General features: G+C 55.9%; 6 protein-coding genes across 6 annotated transcripts; 4 read left to right on the forward strand and 2 right to left on the reverse strand.

Moving 5' to 3' along the window:
• The first annotated feature begins 128 nt into the window (after nucleotides 1–128).
• On the forward strand, nucleotides 129–2,984 carry IE81DRAFT_322472 (hypothetical protein). The gene is made up of 4 exons (XM_025513653.1): nucleotides 129–211; nucleotides 301–486; nucleotides 552–1,295; nucleotides 1,357–2,984. The coding sequence occupies exons 1-4, from the start codon at nucleotides 164–166 to the stop codon at nucleotides 2,623–2,625; spliced, it is 2,247 nt and encodes a 748-aa protein (XP_025370562.1). The 5' UTR covers nucleotides 129–163; the 3' UTR covers nucleotides 2,626–2,984.
• A 338-nt stretch (nucleotides 2,985–3,322) lies between these two features.
• Nucleotides 3,323–5,507, forward strand: IE81DRAFT_322473 (hypothetical protein). Its single transcript, XM_025513654.1, has 4 exons — nucleotides 3,323–4,051; nucleotides 4,193–4,422; nucleotides 4,537–4,648; nucleotides 4,759–5,507. Exons 1-4 carry the CDS (start codon nucleotides 3,552–3,554, stop codon nucleotides 5,339–5,341), a joined length of 1,425 nt encoding a protein of 474 aa, XP_025370563.1. The 5' UTR covers nucleotides 3,323–3,551; the 3' UTR covers nucleotides 5,342–5,507.
• On the reverse strand, nucleotides 5,508–6,505 carry IE81DRAFT_288669 (hypothetical protein; the record flags this gene model as incomplete). The annotated part of the gene is made up of 4 exons (XM_025511779.1): nucleotides 5,508–5,608; nucleotides 5,708–5,852; nucleotides 5,965–6,218; nucleotides 6,349–6,505. 4 exons carry the CDS (start codon nucleotides 6,503–6,505, stop codon nucleotides 5,508–5,510), a joined length of 657 nt encoding a protein of 218 aa, XP_025370564.1.
• A 552-nt stretch (nucleotides 6,506–7,057) lies between these two features.
• IE81DRAFT_322475 (DUF339-domain-containing protein) lies at nucleotides 7,058–8,503 on the forward strand. Its single transcript, XM_025513655.1, has 3 exons — nucleotides 7,058–7,367; nucleotides 7,457–8,076; nucleotides 8,191–8,503. The coding sequence occupies exons 1-3, from the start codon at nucleotides 7,352–7,354 to the stop codon at nucleotides 8,353–8,355; spliced, it is 801 nt and encodes a 266-aa protein (XP_025370565.1). The 5' UTR covers nucleotides 7,058–7,351; the 3' UTR covers nucleotides 8,356–8,503.
• On the reverse strand, nucleotides 8,464–10,706 carry IE81DRAFT_90144 (hypothetical protein). Its single transcript, XM_025517729.1, has 3 exons — nucleotides 10,082–10,706; nucleotides 9,599–9,971; nucleotides 8,464–9,487 (listed from the first exon to the last, which is right to left on the reverse strand). The coding sequence occupies exons 1-3, from the start codon at nucleotides 10,588–10,590 to the stop codon at nucleotides 8,654–8,656; spliced, it is 1,716 nt and encodes a 571-aa protein (XP_025370566.1). The 5' UTR covers nucleotides 10,591–10,706; the 3' UTR covers nucleotides 8,464–8,653.
• A 4,088-nt stretch (nucleotides 10,707–14,794) lies between these two features.
• IE81DRAFT_90171 (hypothetical protein) lies at nucleotides 14,795–19,019 on the forward strand. The gene is made up of 2 exons (XM_025517730.1): nucleotides 14,795–14,864; nucleotides 14,966–19,019. The coding sequence occupies exon 2, from the start codon at nucleotides 14,987–14,989 to the stop codon at nucleotides 18,962–18,964; it is 3,978 nt and encodes a 1,325-aa protein (XP_025370567.1). The 5' UTR covers nucleotides 14,795–14,864; nucleotides 14,966–14,986; the 3' UTR covers nucleotides 18,965–19,019.
• Nucleotides 19,020–19,440: the final 421 nt, after the last annotated feature.

Raw genomic sequence — 19,440 nt, forward strand, 5'->3', positions numbered from 1 at the left:
CCTCCTAATCCACGGCTTCGCGCATCCGCGCATGCTCAGCCATGCAACACATCGCTTGCGTGAGCGAGGTACCAGCTTCCAGAGGGAAGCCCTGCTTTTGCCTTTTCATGAGCAAAGCATCGTGTTTCGTAGAGGAATCCTTTCTGCCAACGAAGCTTCGCTGATGGAACATTTGCAAGGGGAGCCCGGCCGCAATGTGAATAAAGTCGAGGTGAGACAAGCGCGAATTGCGGCCTGCTTCGGCAAGGCGCACAAATGCATACTGATAGCCTCCGCATCTTCATGTTCATTCGTGATTAGCTCCTGAGGTCGTTGCCTCAAAATCTTGGTAGCAAAGACCCGCCAAATGTGGTATCCTACATGTTGAACGATAGTCACGCGAATGCTTGGCCCACCATCCGACCGGCAGGAGAGCGTAGGGTCGATAAAAGTCTGGCGAAGCAGCTTCGTGTCTTTGCCGAAGCCGTGTCGCACGCGGACGCAGATGTGAGTCGTGCTGTTCCTTGGAAGATGCGTCGACTTGCTAATCACCCGGTTCCGGTCGCGCTCAGGTCACGCGTCGGCGAAGCCCAACCACGTCATTTGCCGGCTCGAACGACATGGACGCTGACCATCTGAGGGCATACGCGACACTCTTGGCAGGGGATGGCTCCCGTCAGCCAGTGCCCGGCCGTGTAGGCAGTGGCTCGCAGGATGGCACAGTCTCACCCACACGGATCGGCCACCTCCATTCCCAGAGTCACAGTGCATTGCTTGCCCAGAAGCATCACGCTCCTGCTAGCGAGTATGGAGTGCATGGGCTGCTCGAGGCAGGAGCTCATAAACGCAAACAGGAGATCGCTTCGGTCGATGGCGAGTCAAGGAGACATTCCGCTATCCGTTTGCCTAGCTCGCAACACGAATCGCTTCGCGCTGCAAAGCGGCCTCGTATCACGGTGCATCCCTCCAGCTGGATTCCGCCACGACAAGCGTCCCTGGAACCATCTGAGGTCTTCAGCTCAAGCTCGACACACTCTGCTCCGCATCACATCGCACATGAAAATGCCTCGAAGATGTTTCCGAGCGGCGCGACCAGAAAAGCCACTACCTCCAACATGTCTGGAACGGGCTTTCACGCTGCTCGACTTCAGCCCAGGTCCTTGGACATTAGCGATGCTGGGAGGAAACGGATGCTGATGAAGCGAACTATAATACAGCTCGAAGTGATAAAGAACGGAACGCACCAAAGAGCTGCGGTCAAAGCTATCAATGCTTACCTTGAAAAAGATAAACATCACGTTGTGCATAGGATGATCGTGAGTTGTTGAGCGGTGCGGCATGGTGCAGCGCAGTGATGCTGACCAAATAGCTTATCAGGTTCAGACCGGATTTCGGCCTCCAAACGAGATATCTGACCGCACGTTCCTCACTGCGACTGCATGGACGAAGGAGAACAGGCTTGTGCCTTCAGGTGTGCTGAAAGGGCATGAGACCCTTCATATTGTTCCTCTTCCCGATCACGCCTCTTTTGTGGGCGGGGGCCACCGAAGTTCGACGCTCATTCGGCCTGACGGAGCTCATTTCCAAAATCCGGGACCTCTGAAAGAAGCGAAGAAGGTGTATGCCCATGGCTTGCGTCCTTATCCTGTCGATACTGTTGACACGACACTCATGGATGCGCACGGCTCGCTACTACCCGAGCATCCGCGAGACCCGAAGCACTACAAGCAGGATTCCAAGGCGAGATGCGGACGAGTGATAGACAGGACCAAACAATACTCTGGCAATGGCAATGGTGGGCCAGCTGACTGGTGCAGCGCGTCTGGAGACCTCGGGCGCCCCCGTCGCCGGCCCATCACTGCATCTTTAGCTGAAGGTTCTCATACTGAAGGCCAACGTATGGACCAGTCGTTGCCGAGGAGCGCTGATCAGCCCGGGCCTAGCAGGCAGGCCAAGGTGTCTCCTCAGGCATTCCATGGCACAGGCTCGGTGGCCTACCTACACCAGAACCAATCCTACGGACGACTGTCGAACATCCATCAACCGAGCCGGAAGCCACGGCCCGCGCCAAATGAAGCTTATAATGCCGGCAACAAGGACGCGTCGCTCGGGCGAGAACTCTCTGAGGCCTATGGTAAGCGGCAAAGAACAGACGCTGCTACAGCATCCGATCAGATCGACGGCGCCGATAGAGTCTCGACGATCCCTGAGAGGGCTTTGGTTGGTGGCAGTCGACCGAGCCTCGGATTTAGCAACAAGGACCATACTTCAAGCTTGACCCTCACGGCTCAAAGGCACAAGGAGCCACTGAAAGATCCATCTACACCGTCACGCCAAAGACCGGAGGGGCTGCCTCGGATCGACACGAGACTCCGCCTTGGTTCGTTTAGAACCGGCGTAGCGCGTTTCCGGAGCAGCAGGATTCGTCCGGCAATACCAACGGAAGGGTCGGCGGACAATGGTCCGGACCTGGAGCTGCGCCTAGGCAGCAAGCCAGTCGCGACACCTCGCGACCAGCACGAACCTTTCAGCCCGATGCTAAGCAGCACAACGAGACCATTCGGACGAAAAGTTCATGAGCATCACCTCGAGTCGACTACGTCGACGTCAGAGTTTCCTGCTTTTCCTTCTTTCAGACCAAGTTGAGCGCAGTTTTGACTAACAGAGAGGCGTCCGAGCTTTCGTGGACGGAGCTTTTTCCTCAACGATAATCCTGCACGAGCATCGGATGACTGTTGCTAGGCTTCCGCAAAGGCATCGCTATTCACCGGTGCTCGAAGACAGTCCGGAAAAGGCAAAGCAAGATGTGGGCGGTCCTCGGACGGGCTCAGTGACTCGTCGATAAAGCGTTATTGGCTGTGTCGCTAGAGCGAGATTGCCTTGATTCGCAGTCCTGGTCTCCGCACTACACTCACGACTTTGATGCCGCCTCCTTTGCGCAAGCCCTGTCTCGTGGTTCTGTCCGGAAATCACGAATGCACCAACCATTCAGCAGAAGAGTCGTGAGTTCTGCCTTTGGGGTTGCCTCGCGCGCGTTGGAACGTAAGTGGTTCACGTGACTGCATTTGCACGAGCGCGCCGGCACCGGGATTCAAAACGACGTGCGGAGCCGATCTCGCTTGTATTTTGATTCAAACTCGTGATTGAAACGTTGCGCTCTGAGCCTTGCACCTTGATGGTCAACTTGTTGCTTTGTGATCATCGTCGATTCACGATCGGGCCTTCTCTGAGCCGAGCGACGCCAAGCGATATGGGGTCGCGATGCGGGGAAGCGGAGGCGATGCCGGAGTCGCTACAACGAATCTTACATGTCGAATCTGAATGTTGAACTTGCGCTTGCACTCACGATGTAACTCGCCATTGACTGCGACTCGTGACTCGCACTGCGCTGGTATCACCCATCCACCATTTCCATCCGCGATTTGTGACCTTAGAAGAACGTAGCAACGCGATCGGCAATCGGTAAGCGGCCAACCCGCCCTCCCTTCCTTTGCCCCTCTCCACCTCCTTCACCGCTTCGTTCTGCCAGATCGCCTTCTGAGCACCCTACTCACACGACCCTCCCTCTCCCAATGCCAGAATCCTCCTCAAAGGGCAGAATGAGCGCCTTTGGCGTCGTGCCACAAGCTGTGGTGGTGCCTGCAGCGGACGGCTTTCCATTAGCCGCTCATCGCTTCGAGCCTCCGCCAGGATCGAGCGCGGTGGGCCAGACGGATGGACAGGAAGTGAGGGCGGTGGTGGTGGTGGTGAACGCGACGGGAGTGCAAGCGAGGTTCTACCACGATTTCGCCTGTTGGCTGGCCATGCAGGGATTGTGCGCCTTCACGTTCGACTTTAGGTATAGCGGCAACTCTTTCCCAAAGCAGTGGTTGGACAAGTTGGAAGGTGCAGGGGATGAGGAGGAGTATGCGCAAGTGTTCGAACAGGCTATCAGGACGGCGCCGGATGAGATCGGATTGATCAGGACGTGGGGAAGAGAGGATCTGGCTGCTGTGGCTAGATTTGCCCACGACGCTCATCCTCGGGCGCCAATGTGCTTCTTTGGCAACAGTCTGGGCGGTCACCTGATGACGTGAGTGTCAGGGCATGCACGCAGCCTGCCCGCACTCCAAGCGGTCCTCAGTGCGTTGTGGACCGATGAAGCTCATACGCCGCGTCCTCAAACTCTCCCTTCCTCGCGGACTGTCTCTCCCTCTCTCTCTCCTCCCAAAAGCGTCCTGGAACCTCGCATGCTGCAATCCTTTGGCGTGCCCATTCGCTTCGCCGATGTCAATGGCGGCAATGCGCATTGGCGAAACCACACCGAGCCAGAAGAGTCGCTGTTCGGCTTCAACGAGGTGATCATCAAGCCCATCGAGACTGATCGGCTCTTCAGATCCAGCAGCTTGGGTCTAGGATACGACATTCCCTACGGACCAGGCAAGGACTGGATCGACTGGTTCAGTGAGTCGGTCGATTGGAGCTCGAGTTCTTGCACCTCTCGAGTCGCTCCTCAGCTGCAGACCTGACGCTCGCAATGCTGCTGCAATTCGTTGCATCACCACGGCTCTTTACCAGCGCATCCCCTCTTCTCGTTGCACGTGCCAGAGGATGAGCAGAGGGCAAAGGAAAATGTGCGCATGTTTGATTGGATCTACTTTTCCTTTAGCGACGACGAGACAATTTCGAGGTGAGCAGTGGCAGTCGTAGTCGCGATCAGCGTCTTGCTTCCTGGACTTGCGTGTGGCTAGTCGCTGCATAGTCGCTCATGGCTGTCACCCGCCACGCCGTCGTCTTCAGACACATGATGCATCAGCACGCCTCTTTGCTCTGCGGCAAGGGTTCCAGGACAAAGACGCTGTTCATCGACCCGCCCAAGCTCAAAGGCTGGCCAAAGTGCGGCCACGTCACGTGTTTCAGACCATCAGGTCCTCGACTGCCAAACAAGACGGGCAGTCCTCGAAATGTGATCACGGGCAAAGCAGACAACAGCGGAGAGGGCAGCAGCAGTGACATCGGCGAAGGCAGCGTAGTGGAGGAAGACGACGACGACGATGATGGTGCAGAGAGAGCAGTGAGGGGAGGAGAAGCTTATGAGCCTAAGGAATTGCCCGAGGAGATCGCGAGAGGAGAAGGCGCAGACGCGGATGCTGCTTCGGAACCTACGGAGCTGCTGGGAAGAGAAGACAGCATCTGGCAAGTCTTTCTCAAATACGCCCTCGAAGGTCTCGACACAGTGGATCCTGCTTTGGGCGACTTGCGAACGTGGGACGAGACTAATGCGAGGGACTGCGATGCTCTCAGGCGCGAGGAGCGCCTTGTCCGCGCAAAGGCCGCAGCAGAAGGCGCCAAAGGCAAGACTGATAGCAAAGCTAGATTGTGACAATACCCCTCGATTGGACCCAAGTCTTGATCGCCTTTCTTGTGTTACACTTGCATTTCCATTGCACGCGCCTTGTGCTTCTTTCAGACTTGCTTTCGTACACACTAGCTGCAACTGATAGGCGCCGCCGCCCTCTGCACGTCGAAGCTCATCTGCGAAGCGCGAATCAAATCTTGCTACCCTTTGTCAGTCCACCCAGACCCAACTCCAGACCCACAGCAAGGTGAGCTAGTCTAGCATCCACCGCGAAGCCCTTGTCTTGAAAGTCTGCCAGACGTACGGAGCGCAGTCGGTCTTCAGGTCAGCTTTGCGAATGCGCACTTCTCCACTTTGCTGCCCGCGCCGCGTTTAGCACTTCTGACTTACCCTTGAGCGTCTTGTAAAGGCCCTTGACTGGGACGAGATGTTTTTCGATGAATTCGCCTTCCTCTGGCTTGGCTACCGGCTCTTCCGAATCGTCCGACAGATGTATACGCACAACGCACAGCTTCATGTTCGCGCCAGAGAGCCCCTAATCGCATGACGAGGAAGAGAGCAACTTTTCAGCTCGTCTGACTCAATGCGGAGCAAGAATGCAATTCTCTCGTAGCGACTGGTCTGCAACGGAGTCCAAGGTCACTCACGGGATCATTGACCATGATGGTGCTGGTCTCTACCACATCGACCGATCCGCCTTGCTTCGTGGTGCCGTATCCCGTCTCCTCCTCCAATTCCCTAAGAGCGGCTTTCTGAGCTCCTTCATCGCCCTCTTCACCAGCATCTACCAGACCTGCTGGCATTTCAATGACCGAAGAGGCAACGGGCGGTCTGAACTGCGAGATCAAAAGGACATGAGTCTCGGAAGAGGGACGATGAATGAGGGCGCATATAGCCACGGCTAGGATGTGATGAAACACAAAGCAGGAGCGCGGGGGGTCAGCTGATGCGCAGGCGAAGAACGACTTCAATGTATGCGTCGCTCAAGAGGCAGCATTGCGCCTCCATCGCAATGGCAGTCGCGCACTCACCATCCACCTCTCCCTTTCTCGTCTTCCTGTCGGCGCTCTCCCACTTTCTCTCCCTTCCCTCCTGATCCACCCACTCGATAGCTCTTAGTCCGACCCACTTGGCCTCCGAATCATCCATCGGTCTGCTCCTCAGGACCTTGGCATCTTTCGAAGACATGCTTCCGATGCCGCTACTAATGCTGCTGATGTTCGCGCTGCTTTTCGGTCCTGGGAGGCCTGATCGGAGCGTGGGCCGAGCGAGGATCCGGCTCGATTCGAGTTGAAAAGCTCGTGCGTGAAGAGGCAAGCGTGGCAGGTGGTTCAAAATCGGTACAAGTGCGCGCGATCCACCGAACAGTCCAATCAGCATGGCACAATCAGGGTCACGACAACGATCAAGGCGAACAGAGATGAGAATAATGCAAAGAGATGTAGAACCACGATGCTCAATCTCTAAGCTTTCGAGAAGGTTGCTCCCCCCCCAAAAGCGAGACAGTACACTCACACTTGACAGACTCTTGACTTTGACTCGCACTTCCCGTGATTCTGCCTGGTCTGTGCATGCTGGAATTCAAAGAGATTGTTCGGTTTCTTTAAATTTGATTACCAAATCTTTAGATGGAGTGTTTGTAAAGTCCCGAGTTTCGCAGCAATGCTGCTGTGCCCACGCTATTTCTCATCATTACCTCACCTCACCTCCACATGCAGCAGCTATACGCCTCACCCATGACGCAAATCCACCACTTTGATCCGAAGACCGCATCAACGAAGCGTGACCCTGACTAACACGTGTTGAGGGAGACCACGAGATCCTTGCTGCATTGCACGCGTCATCCACGTACATCCCAGTCCATTCAGATTGGCCTTCCATCCCATCTTTATACTCTATACTCGCTCCACTTCGAACACTCTGCAATCCTCTTTACTCGACAAACGCCACGGGGAGCACGACGACTACAGCGCGCAAGTAAGCAGACAGTGCATATTTCTACAACTTCGAGTAACTTCTACTCGTCAGCCAGTCATGGTCCTCCGACGAAGTAAGTTGGAGATATCGCACCTTTTGCAACAGAGGCGATGAACGCAGGGCTGATGAGGCGTCTACGCTTTGTGTCCTTGTGCGCTGCAGTCGCTCAACAAGGATTGTGCTCCTTTCGACACTCACAATGCAGCAGCAGCAATAGTCGTCTCTTGCGCTGTGTAGCCGCATCACCCGCAGCTCGAGCCTCCTTCTCCTCTCCGTTGGGCTCACCTCGAAAAGGTTTGTCCACTACGCGTACATTACTGAAGGATGACGTAGGAACAGGCGTAGATCCAGGCTACACCTCTCCCTCTCCTTCATCCCACATCAAAGAAGAAGAGATGAAAGCCTCCAGCGACAGCGACTCGTCCACTCCTGCTCCCTCGCACGAGTCCGATCCATTTCCTCTTCCCTTTGATCCGCGTCTCGAAGGAATGAACCTTAGCAGCGCATCCCAATCATCAGGATTGAAGGGAGCTCATTCCTGGGAGGGTGCGCCGCCAGACGTGGGAGAAGCGGTGGATGTGGAGCAAAAACAGGACGAAACGCCGGTTCCTATTCGTCTGCCTGGTAGAGGTCCAGAGGATGAGGATAGGGAAAGGCGAATCGCAAGGCTGATATATCAGGCGAGGAAAAGAGGAACATTGGAGACGGACTTGCTGCTCTCCACTTTTGCTCAGCAACATCTCAAAAACATGCCAGATATAGAAGTGCTGGAATTTGACATTGTGAGTTCCTCGTCCACTTCCCCCTCTCCCTTTCAAAAGTGAGAAAAAGGGTAGTAGCAAGCTGAACTTTGCCCCTTTCATCGTTTTGGGACGGCTCTCCCTCTCTCTCGCAAGCTCCTGGATGAGCCCGATTGGGATTTGTTCTACTGGCTGACTGAACGCAAACCCGTGCCTGAAAGGTGGCGAGCCAGTTTCGAGACGGAAGGCAGGCTAGGTTGGCGTTTGCGCAAACATACAAAGAACGAGAATAAGGAGGTTCGCAGGATGCCTTCCCTCTGAGCTGTGCGCGATCGCTCGGCCTTGTTGTGTCCCCCTCCCCTCCTCTCACCTCACCGAACTGTCCAGACGCGTCATTGCATCGCATTGATGACAGAAAGCTTAGAATTATGTACAGACGAGGCTCGAAAAATTTCAAGACGACCGCGACAATATGATCGCTGAGACGTCGCTTGCATGTCCACATTGCGTGAACGCGTGACAAGTGTTGAAATCCGTTCGACCTATCACGTTGGGGCCCAGATGAAGCAGGCAAGGCAGAGCGTAGGCAAGTAGATTCCATCGGCATCCTCTCGCTCACTCAAGCAGGAGGATAAAAGCCGGCGTAAAGGGCCAAGCTGAGAATGTTCCACATGACAAGAAAGCCCACGAGGTACCTAGCTCTAGGGGTAAGAGCCACTGCAGCTTTGCCCCCAGCACCCGTCGCACAGCTTCTCGAATCATTCTTGGACCCAGAGGTCTTGCCATCGTCTTTCTCTTCGCCTTGGTCTTTCGCATCGCAAGGCGTTTCCCGCTTCGACCCGACTGTGCCTTGTTCGCCCTGCAAGACCCAGTCGGCAGCGCCCCACCAGACCACCGGTAGTGCTATGGCGAGCCTGAGGGAGATCTGCGTGTGCGCCATGACGATCAAAAGCAGCGCCGATAGAGTAGCGTGATGCACGACGACGAGCATATGCGGAGCACTCTGCATCGTCAAGATGCGTCCTCGCGAGTGTGGGCGATGGCGCGTGAGTAATCGTGATTGTACGCCTGGCGTGTGGTGCACATGCGCGCCTTTCAGCCAAGGTTGCAACGTGCGTCGACAGACGCTCTTCCAGTCTGAAAAGTAGTAGGTCCAGATGCAATCCAGCATGGGCATCAGTATCGGTGCAGCCGAGAGCAGATTGGGGGATTGAGTAATGGTCCAGTATGCGAACGGTCCCACGTTCCAGTACCTCTTTTGCACGTAGCTGTAGGCAGAGAAGCTGTACGGCCCGTCTGAGCAGTAAGGCGGTATTCGTGCTTCCTCGCTAAGCGATCCGCCGTGAGCTTGAGCGCGAGACGGGCCGCACATGTGTTCTTGCATCCACACTTGGACCAAAATCAAAGGAACCACTGGAACGAGGACGAGAGGAAGCAGGAACAGGCAACGCAGCTGCGCAGGAGAGCAAGCGAGCGGATCGTAATCAGCTTCGTTATGCGCGCACGCAAGTGCCAGAGATCGATGAGCCATGCAGCATGCAGCAAGCCATTGGTGACCACTCACCATACTAAGCGTCCATCCTCGTCGGCCACCAGCCCCGTCCCACAGAATGTGCCAAAGAAGTAGCCCGCTAGTCAACACGCCATTGGCGCGCAGAGCGCTACAGACAGCGCCCAGCACAGCAGCGAGGACCAAGCGCGCCGGACGCACAGGTCGATTGCTCGGCTCCAAGGTCTCCTTGGTACCGCTCGGCCTAGGCTCAACACCATCGTCTTCGGCTTTGGACGAAGACAGGAGGAGGCACAAGCTGAGAAAGGCGCACGCGAAGGGCGCTTCAGGAGTAGGGGTGATTTGAGCCCACGGAGATGGTGTGAGGATGCTCAGAAATGCGGCCGTGAGAGAGAAGATTTCATCATTGGTGTGCTTTCGGCCAAGTCTGTGACGTTCGGCAGGGCAGAAGAGGTGACCATCGGTATGAGGGTCAGCGTGAGCATACGAACAAGGAGGATTGCGAGCTGAGGCAGACGCAGCGCTGGCTGCACCTACCTGAAGAGCAAGAGTGGACAAGCTATGCTGCTCAGGGCGCACAGGGTCGATGTTATGGCAATAGCAGCTTCTGCACTCCAAGTCTGGCCTGGTATGACAAGTGGCAAGCTACCTGCAAGTCTAAGCATCCAAGGCAAAGCGGGCTGAAAAGCAACGCCATGCTCCCACCAATATCCACCAATCGATCCGTTGAGCGAATGCTCCTCTGCACCCCGTCGATCAGGCGAGGCAAGGCTGAGATAGTGCGTCGTGTCCCATCGAGTAAAGAGCGTTGCGAGGGTGGATTGTGGGACGCATGAAGAAGCGTCAAAGGGATGTTGCAGCAGACCAAAGAGGATGAGCAGCAGTATGCTCAGAGATCGGTGAGATGCTGCGACGATGAGCAGCCAGCGCTCCACAGATTGTGTGGAGTAAGTGCTGCTCCGCCCATCGCGGCTATCCTTTTCCGTCCTTGGCCGAGATGGTACGCTTGGATCAGGATCATTGCTGCTCATAGTGCGCAGCTCCATCCTGGTGCATACAAGCAAGCTGCAATTGAATATGCCGCACACACTCGTCCTCCAGAGCAGCGGTTGGCTCAGCTAGAGTATCGCTATGTTGAGCACATGTTGCGAGATCTTGACGTGCAATCTTACGAGCTCGAGAAGATCTTGTCTGCGAACACCAACGTTTTCAATGGTAATTTGCGCGTCCAGAGCAGGGTGTCGTAAGGAGCGCCGCGCGTTGTCCTGTCCTGGCTTGCTAGGACATGGTGTGGGGAGACTCGTGATGATTAGACTCACGGCTCACTCGTGACTTGACATTTGGAGCGCGCCGCACCGCTGTTTGCTGATTGAGGTGGAGCTCAGGTGATCACGTGGTATGATTCTGGACGGTTGCAGTGAAGCTTCCGCGGCAAAAAGAGCGCAGCATTCACGCCACTCGTGACTCCTGATTCACAGTCACATCCATAATTTCGATTATGCGATTTATTTTTTGATACTCTGTCTTACACTTCGAGTCTCTCTGTGCATGGTGTACCGATCGGTGGGTTGTTGCAAGACAAACATATGAAGTCACATATCCAACTTGACATTTTGTTCACGATTGACTTTTTCACACTCCGCAAGTACTCTCATCGACAGAATGGCTCGTGCGCGCCGAAGCTCATGCTCGCAGCTGTTGATGATGTTGAAGCCACGCCGCACCAACGCAGAAAGCGGATCCGACGCCTGCTGGCTCGGCAGACCCGTGGCTTTCCATCATCCAGAAGACCCTGAAGCGACCCCTTGCAGACCTCCCACCTCCGAGCGTTTTTGATCTGCTGATCTGCGCTCAGAATCAGGATTGAGACACCATCCCGCGCAAGCTTATCAAGCTTGCATCCGCCATGAAGGCCTGGAATGAGTCGTGATAAGAACAAGCAAACCTTGGCAGACCTTGGAAGTACAACTCGAATCGGCCACTGATCGCATGAGGGCAAAAGGCTTGTAAGTCCGCCGATGAGTCAAACGAATAAAATTTCGCAGACTCCCCGTCCCCTGCATCAGGGTCGAGTCGGAATCACATTCTTGATTCTGTTATTCTTATTGTGTCCTGGCCACAGGAGTCTTTCCGACTAGCTCACTGACTTTCGATTCGTCAGCCTACAGCAATTACCCTACCCCGCCATGACAGCGTGAGTGCGGTCTCATAGAAAGAATTTCGCACAAGAAATGTGCAATCAAGGCTGTTAGCCATATATGCACAAGACTGACCGCAATCGGCGGCGCGGCGTGCGCCAGCAGAGCAAGCACACCCCTAGCTGAGCGGATCCCTTTGAAACGCCGCGGACTCTGTATCCTTGCTGATTACTCCGGAAATGAAGTGATGGGTGGTGATGACGCAGCATGCATCTTTCCCAGAAGGTGCTGAGCACGGCCTCACGCACGCGACGTCGCGCTCAAGCACCTGCGGCGCGGCGCTCGGGCAAAGCAAGCATCATATGTTGTCAACAGCAAGCTTGCGATTCCCAATTGACACATATGATAGGCCGAGTGAAGGATGAGTGAGTCAGGCACTGCACTTGAGAGGCTGTTCCCGCGTCGCCCGCCCAGCTTGATCGATTGTTGGCATGCAGAAACCAAGTACGCGTGTGCTGCTTGCAAATGGGCGTTCTGAGACAGGGGGCCCGCGTGGACGGATCTGTCTCTGCCAGTCGTGACTCAGCTGCTGCGTATACATGCTCGGCTAGGTATATATGTACATAGCTATCTGCGGTACGCTTCCTGAACGCAGAGATGTGCCAATGAAAGAGCAGAACACACGACTAACAACTGACGAAAAGCTCCCTTTCATCCGCGATGCTCTTCGACTGCAATTGCACCGCTCAATGGACCGAGCCCGCATGGGCCGCAAGGAACGCAACAGCAACAGTATACTTTCAGGATCTGTACCCGTACAGAAAGGTACTCAAGTAGGAGGCTCGTGCGCCGCCGTCCCGGTGGTATGTACTGTACTGATGGTGGTGGTGCTACTACTAAGTGTGCTCGTGATGACTACTCTACTCTTGACCACTTGTACGGTACTTTCTTCACCTTGCACCCATGCAGCATCAGCCAGTCGGCGCCAGTCACGAGTCATTTGACGCCAAGCATGCAATATGCAGGCTTGTCCATTCGCACGCCCCGCATCCGATCCGCAGATTTGCGCAGGTCCAGGTCACCATGCAGTCAGGTCATCTTGCTTGGGCCAGCGCTAGCAGACCTACGCAGCGCATTCCGCCACCGCTTCCCGTGCCTATATTTGCACCTGCTGCATGGCGTCGTCGACCGAAGACTCATCAAGCTGGAGCGGAACTTGAGCAGGTGCATGGGCGATGAGAGACCGATTCATGAAATGTACCGCATAGGAGACAGCCTAGCTCACTCATGATCTCGAGATGATGGGCGTGTGTGCATTCAGTGATTGCCTACCGGTATATGGGTCGTGTGCTTGGTGCACGGTGTGCATGGGCCTACCGCGGTGTTTTAGGGGGGAGTTAGCTGAGTCAAGAGTCACACATTTGACTCATGTTGGGCATGGGAGTATACTTATCCAAGACTCGCCTGCCGTGGCGCAGCAGCGCATGTGCCGCCGCCGCTTGCTCTCCGCGTGCGATCGTCATTTGCGGCGGCGGAGGCGAAGTTCCTCTGCTATATAGTTGATGCCCACGCGGAAGGTGCTTCGCGCTCATCGAATCGATGCGGTTTCGGCATTTGCTCTGTGTCCGTCGACCATCCACGTCAATCATGAATCAACATCGCGATGATGGACATTGCGATGACCGCCAAGTGTAACAACCAGCAATGAGCCCGTTCCTCATATATACCTGCGTCCGCCTTTCCGCAGCAATCTCAAGAGGAAGAGGGGGTGTTCGCTTGTTCGCTCGATCACAAGTTGAAATCAAATTTACGTGACAGACATAACAGAAAATAATGATTTTGCTAGATTTGACGGTTTTGAATGGGTGTTATGTGGGTCGTATTTACGAGTCACGAGCGTACTTCAAATGAAACTTACTCCCTAACTCTTGACTCAAGACTCACTTCACGACTGTGACTGCCTTTTGCCGCACCGCCGCTCAGCGAGCCCTTGCAGCGGCCGCGGGGAGCGCAAGGCGCGTGCAGCAGCCTGAAGAAATAGCTCAATCAAGAATGCCCGGTACCTTAGGTCTCTCTGTTCGAGCTCTGTTCCGGTACAGTAAGCAGTACGCAACGGTACCATACATGATGTCTCCTGCATAGCGACTGCTGCTGCTGCTGCTGCTGTTGTTGTCCGTGATTTGCTGCTCATTGATGGACGGATCATATGCATCTACAGTAGCTGGAACGCATTCGGCGACGACAGGGTCGCTGTAATTATTCCACAGCCCCACGATCTGCTCCGCCCCTCACCATCCAGCTGTGCAGACCTGAGGATGGACAGGGCACTCATTCACACAACTCTGATCTCTACTTGTACCACTTGCTTGTACCACCCCTACCATCCGTCTAATACCTCAGCCATTCAAGATTCAGCTTCGCCCATCTGATTACCACTCACGACCTCAAACGGCCTACTCACCATTCGCGCAAGCACACGTTTGCTCCACTCGCCCCTTGCGGTACACCCGTCAACGATAGACGAGCATAAGGCAGGCAAGCGTATTCAGAGCTGCCGTGGAGTCCTACTGGCTCCATGCTGCAGAGGCGTTCTTGAGGCTGCGCGGTATCAGCAGCAGCACGAACCACAAATCTCCAACCCCGATCTTCAATTTACCTGCACAACACAGACCGCCCGCGCCTACGCCAAGATCAAATCGCTCGCGCTCGCACAACGCCATTTGTCTCAAGCAGAGGCTATTAAGCGCGGCCAGCGGTGGTGACCATTGAGCCCTTATAGCTCGGTGTGCGTTTCCTAGAGCTTCTGACGTGCAACGCGTCCATGAGTCCTAGCAGACGCCTCGAGGAGCGTTGCAAAGACCCTCAGGTCCGAAGACTGCACGAGGATCCGTTCTACTCGGTCTGGGTCCACTGCTCCAGTCCGGATCCTTATTGATCTCGGCTCGCCTTGCGCATCTCTGCATAAGCGCCGGGCTCTCGGCCCCCCTCCCCCCTTTCAATCGCACCGCCAATCCTCCCATCAGCCAGTCTCCTTGCACGTTTGGGCCTTCTGTGGCCAAAGACGCCAATAGGTGACGGGGCTCGCCTCTGGTACAGGTAGCGCACGCTAGGGTTTGAGCGGCACACTACGCCATCTTGAGCTCCACACCTCTCGCCTTTCAGCGCATCTAGGACAAAATTGCGTGAGTAAGGCGGTTACCCTTGACTAGCTCAAGTGCCGCAAACAGTACTCATTCGCTTGTTGCCCTCCATGCATACGTCCGCTTCTTTTCACTTCTTTTAGGCGGTCGCACCGCAATTCAGAATGTCAGATTCGTCGTCATCACGCAGCGGGGGCGTGTTGGGCAAGCTGTTCTCCTCCACCGCGAACAATGATTTTGCGCTGCCCTCTTCGCTGAACAAGGTTGCACCAGATCGGCCCTCACCCGCTTCCATGCGTCCTTCCTTCCAAACCACTCCGAGAGAACACTCCCCGAGCACAGGTCCTCCACGATCAGCGGGATCCACGAGCGCCGCAACTCCAATGATGCTCAACCAATCTCAAGCGCCATCCGCGTATGCAGCCTTTAGCGGGCCAGGACGGCCTCCAACGGATAGGAGAGGTAGCGAGCCGGTGTTGCACGCAGCGTCTAGTGCATCACTCCCTTTGCCAGGGGCCAGTCTCATTGGGCCTCCCCGCAGGCCCCCTAAGCCGGATGCTTTGCGCATCAAGAAACCAAAGGCAAAGGCTCTCAGCATTTCACTACTTTCCGGCTCAAGTCCGTCCACGGCGCCTCGCGAAGGCTCTTCATCAACACCTGCCACACCTTACGGCGCGAGTACCGATCTGCTTGGCCTGCCCCAACCAGCTGCAGCTCGCAATGGCTTCAACGTCTCTGTGCTCCCTGGCCCGAAATCAGCGGGGCACCGCAGACCTTCACCGAGAATGGAACAGGCGGCATTCCCTCAGCGCAGTCACAGTGCGCTTGGATACAACGATGCGCAGGAAGAGGAGTTGATAGATGAGGAACTGGGCGCTGGTAGGAAGCGCAAGTCCTCCGCTCGTTTGTTGAACGTGCTCGCCTCGCGCGGGGGCGCGACATCTGGAGCCTTTGTTCACGATGACGTCCACATCATATCGAGATCCACCGCCTCTTCTGAAGGAGCAGTGACAGCTCCTCCGCGTGCATCGTCCAGCAGTATTCGAGATCAACAAGTGGCAGGCCCTCAGCCTCCCCCTCCCCCTAGCACCAAAGCACGCCCGCCCAACTTGCCAGATCGACTTCCAAATGCTGCAGAGAGCACCTTCCTTGACTCGGTCGCAGACTCAAGTGTGTCTCGGCCCTCTGTCGAAATTACAGACTGGGAGCAGCACGAGACAGGAAATGATCACCTCGCCCAACAGCGTTCTCGATCTCGAGAGGGACAAGCATCTCCTCCGCAGCAGACGGAACAGCCCACAGTCGTCCATCCCCAGCTACAGCCCCGACGCAAGTTTAGCATGAGCAGCCTGCTTGAAGCAGCTCCTCGATCCATTGCAAACGCGCGCTCGGGAGCAGAGGGCGTCAACACTGCCGCTTACGCAGCCTTTCCTTCAGCTGCTCTACCGCAAGCGAGATTGCGGCCAGCTGCGCAGCAGCATGGAGGCAGTGACGCCTTGGGTATTCCATACGCGACAGGGGGCGCACCTGCATCTGCGAAGAACAAGAGGAGGTCGCCAGGTGTGGATGGCCCATTAGTCGACTCCAAGGACCGCGCCGGTGCTTCACTTTTGATGATAGATTCTGGGCATCCTCACGGCTCAAATCGGAACCGGCAGCCGCCAATCTCACCAGGAGCGCAAAGGGCTCCCGCGCAGTCAGGAAGCAACATCACTTCGGCAGCCGCACCGGCAAGTCGCAAGGCTTCAGCGCTCGCTGGTCTATCAAGCAAGTTCATGCGAAGTACAGATAGATTAGCAGATGGGGGAGATGATAGGAACATTGCTTCTTCTCCCACGCTGATTGCTCCCCCGCCGCGACACAAGCTCGCCAAGAGCTACACGCGAGATGGACAGCCTGGAGGAGGGCAAATTAGTCGCAAAGGTGACTGGGAACCGTTGGCGGCCTCCCAAAGTGGGGGTGTGGCTCACACAATAGGGCAGATTGGAGCAGCTGTCGGCAAGAAAGGTTTGGGCATGATGAGGAGCTGGAATTCAAGCCAACAAGGCAACCCTGCCTCGACCCCGGAGCTTTCCAGCCAGCCTGGCGCATCTAGCGCATCGCAGTACGTCGATAATGAAGCGACGCGAAGGTGGAACAATGCTACCGATCCTGATGTCGCCTTGCCACCTAGAGGGAGCTCCGCACGACTTGCACCGGCAATGCATGGGGGCGTGTTCGCTGTTCCGCTGCGGGACGCCGTACTCCGCACCCGGCTCCTAGATGCTGAGGCTGGCATAAGCGTCAATCCGACCTTGCGCTCCAACCCAAGTACGACACCGCGTCCCCTCACCCAGCTGGAAGATCTCGATCTGGGACTCGACTTTTCGGTGCCGATGCCAGCTTCTTCTAGTGATTCGATGATCGAATGGCGTTCGTCACGATTCGTAGGCAGCCCTACTCTATCCGCATTGCCACCTGCCGCTGCGTCGCAGGCCGAAGCAAGAAGGAGGTATATGCCCGCGGTCGTCGTACGCTGTCTGGAGTCTCTCGAAAGATGGGGATCCGACGAGGAGGGCATCTATCGTATTTCGGGCAGGAGCAGTCATACGACCAAGCTCAGACTCATTTTTGATCGTCCTGGAGGCGATCTGGAACTGCAAGACATTGGACCAGCAGACCTGGACTTGAATAGTGTCTCGAGCTTGCTCAAGCATTATCTTAGAGAGCTGCCCGAATCCCTGCTGACGCAGAAGCTGGCAAGGTCATTCGACGAGGCGGCAGCCAACGCCACTGGGTCGTGTGCCACTTCAGGTAATTCCTCCGGAGGTCCTGGCGGATTGGCAATGGGCATGTTTGGAGCCTCGCCTGTCGATCGCCCACACAGCGCAATGCACCCAGATCAGCACTCTCTCGCTATGGCGCAAGCCGTGGCGCCTATCATGCCCCGCTTACCGGTGTGCAACTGGTACCTCTTGCGAGAGATTACGCACCACTTGTCCAAGCTTTGTCAGCCGGAAGTGGTGGCGCGGACCAAAATGCCTCTCAACAATCTCGGTTTGGTACTGGCGCCCACTCTTGGCCTCAGCGTGGGCATGATGCGAGCACTCATCCAGCACCACGCCATCGTCTTCTCCGCCGGTGGACCGACTGAAAATGATGAGCAGCTCGGTGCGCCGGAGGGCTCGGTAGTGACGCTCGCTCGCGCGGCAGAGGGGCACAGGAGCGCAGATCACATGTTGCTAGCTGATGCGTCGAGAAGAGCTGTACGTCCCTCTACAAGCCCCGGCTTCGAGCCTGAAGTAGCGCCAGGACTGTTGACCGTCAGTCGATCCAGCGATGCAATCGACAAGCGAGACTCGAACAGCAGCGTAGCAACGCTCCGCGCGGCTCTAGAAAACATGTCTCCAAGGACCGCCCAATACCCGCAAGCTTTGGAAGATGATCCTGACAGTACGGCGGCACCCATCGCTGCGCGATTCACCCGATCACGTGCAGCATCGAATGCCAGCGCCTTGACCTCGTTCACTTCCGGGTGGTCGGTTGCGGAGCTGCCGCCCTCACCAATGCTGACTCATCAACGTCTTGACAGCAATGGAAGTAGCGTTGAAGTTGGCAAGCAGCCTGGGTCGACATCTTCGCAGCTCGTGTCGCAGGTGTCGCCCTCTCCCTCTTCATCTTTCAGCACAGGTACTGGGGCGCATCTGCCAGCTGCCTGGGAGTCGAGCAGCAACAGCTCGTCTTCACGTCGCACTAGCGAAGATGGCGAGATGGGCGACGGCTATCGCAAAGGTAGCAACACGGGCCCTGCATCTCACACTTCGCACTCGTCCTCGATCGACAGGCCGCGACCCCTAACGAGTGGCAACAATCGCTTCTTTGCCAACAAGAATGGCCAAAAAGCCGCTCCAATCGTTACGCGCTTCCGCAGTCAGACCACGGCTTCCCCCGATGTCACTTCTCCCAGGCGTCTTCCACCTTTGCAGCCGACTGGACTCAGCGTCTCCCACAGCTCGCCCAGCAATGGACCATCCTCTTTGCCGGACACGGGGCCGGAGCTGAGCATGCGGCAAGGTCTAGGCCACAGTTCTGCAGCCATCGCAGGCCGATCTGACCCTGCACAAGATGCATCTCCCGTGACGCCGCTTGCTGCTCTTCCTTGATCATGATGACTCTGCATACTTTAAGGACTCGACAGCATTGAGCGGATGCCAGTGTTTTCAATTTCTATCTGTCTTGCTCTATCTGCACAGTCACGATTCTGCCATCTTTCTCATGTTAATGCACGTCCTTTCATGCTCAGAACCACAATCGCATGCCAAAATTCCCTTTCACACTCTTCCGCACCGACCTGCACAATCGTGAATGTTCTTGCAATATCGCCAATCACGAGTGGACTTTTTTTCCGCCCAAAGATTGATGGCTCATTCATGCTGGGCGTGCATACATCAAGCTTCTTGTCTCGCAGCCTGCCTAATTGCATGAGTTTGAGGGCGAACTGATGATGTTGTTGTCTTGAGCAGCTCTATCTGAGCTCGAAACGTCGTCAAGGTCTGGATCCGACCATCGACACGATCGGAGTTCGGATCAATTTTAGCGTGGCCCCCCTCCACCCCTTCCCAGGTTGGACCCTGGGATA

Source organism: Ceraceosorus guamensis (assembly GCF_003144195.1).
Source record: "Ceraceosorus guamensis strain MCA 4658 unplaced genomic scaffold IE81scaffold_20, whole genome shotgun sequence".
Taxonomy (NCBI): Eukaryota; Fungi; Basidiomycota; class Exobasidiomycetes; order Ceraceosorales; family Ceraceosoraceae; genus Ceraceosorus; species Ceraceosorus guamensis.

Excerpts from the sequence above, each read along its gene's own strand:
- IE81DRAFT_322475 (XM_025513655.1), top strand. Across the intron at positions 8,077-8,190 it reads AAGTGCTGGAATTTGACATT|CTCCTGGATGAGCCCGATTG; the intron begins GTGAGTTCCTCG and ends CTCTCTCGCAAG.
- IE81DRAFT_90144 (XM_025517729.1), bottom strand. The coding sequence starts at position 10,590 with ATGGAGCTGCGCACTATGAGCAGCAATGATCCTGATCCAAGCGTACCA. Across the intron at positions 9,972-10,081 it reads TGTCCACTCTTGCTCTTCAG|ACTTGGCCGAAAGCACACCA; the intron begins GTAGGTGCAGCC and ends CGAACGTCACAG. Across the intron at positions 9,488-9,598 it reads GAGGATGGACGCTTAGTATG|CTGCGTTGCCTGTTCCTGCT; the intron begins GTGAGTGGTCAC and ends TCTCCTGCGCAG.
- IE81DRAFT_90171 (XM_025517730.1), top strand. The coding sequence starts at position 14,987 with ATGTCAGATTCGTCGTCATCACGCAGCGGGGGCGTGTTGGGCAAGCTG.
- IE81DRAFT_322473 (XM_025513654.1), top strand. The coding sequence starts at position 3,552 with ATGCCAGAATCCTCCTCAAAGGGCAGAATGAGCGCCTTTGGCGTCGTG. Across the intron at positions 4,052-4,192 it reads CTGGGCGGTCACCTGATGAC|CGTCCTGGAACCTCGCATGC; the intron begins GTGAGTGTCAGG and ends TCCTCCCAAAAG. Across the intron at positions 4,423-4,536 it reads GGACTGGATCGACTGGTTCA|CGCATCCCCTCTTCTCGTTG; the intron begins GTGAGTCGGTCG and ends GCTCTTTACCAG.
- IE81DRAFT_322472 (XM_025513653.1), top strand. The coding sequence starts at position 164 with ATGGAACATTTGCAAGGGGAGCCCGGCCGCAATGTGAATAAAGTCGAG. Across the intron at positions 212-300 it reads GCAATGTGAATAAAGTCGAG|CTCCTGAGGTCGTTGCCTCA; the intron begins GTGAGACAAGCG and ends ATTCGTGATTAG. Across the intron at positions 487-551 it reads TGTCGCACGCGGACGCAGAT|GTCACGCGTCGGCGAAGCCC; the intron begins GTGAGTCGTGCT and ends GGTCGCGCTCAG.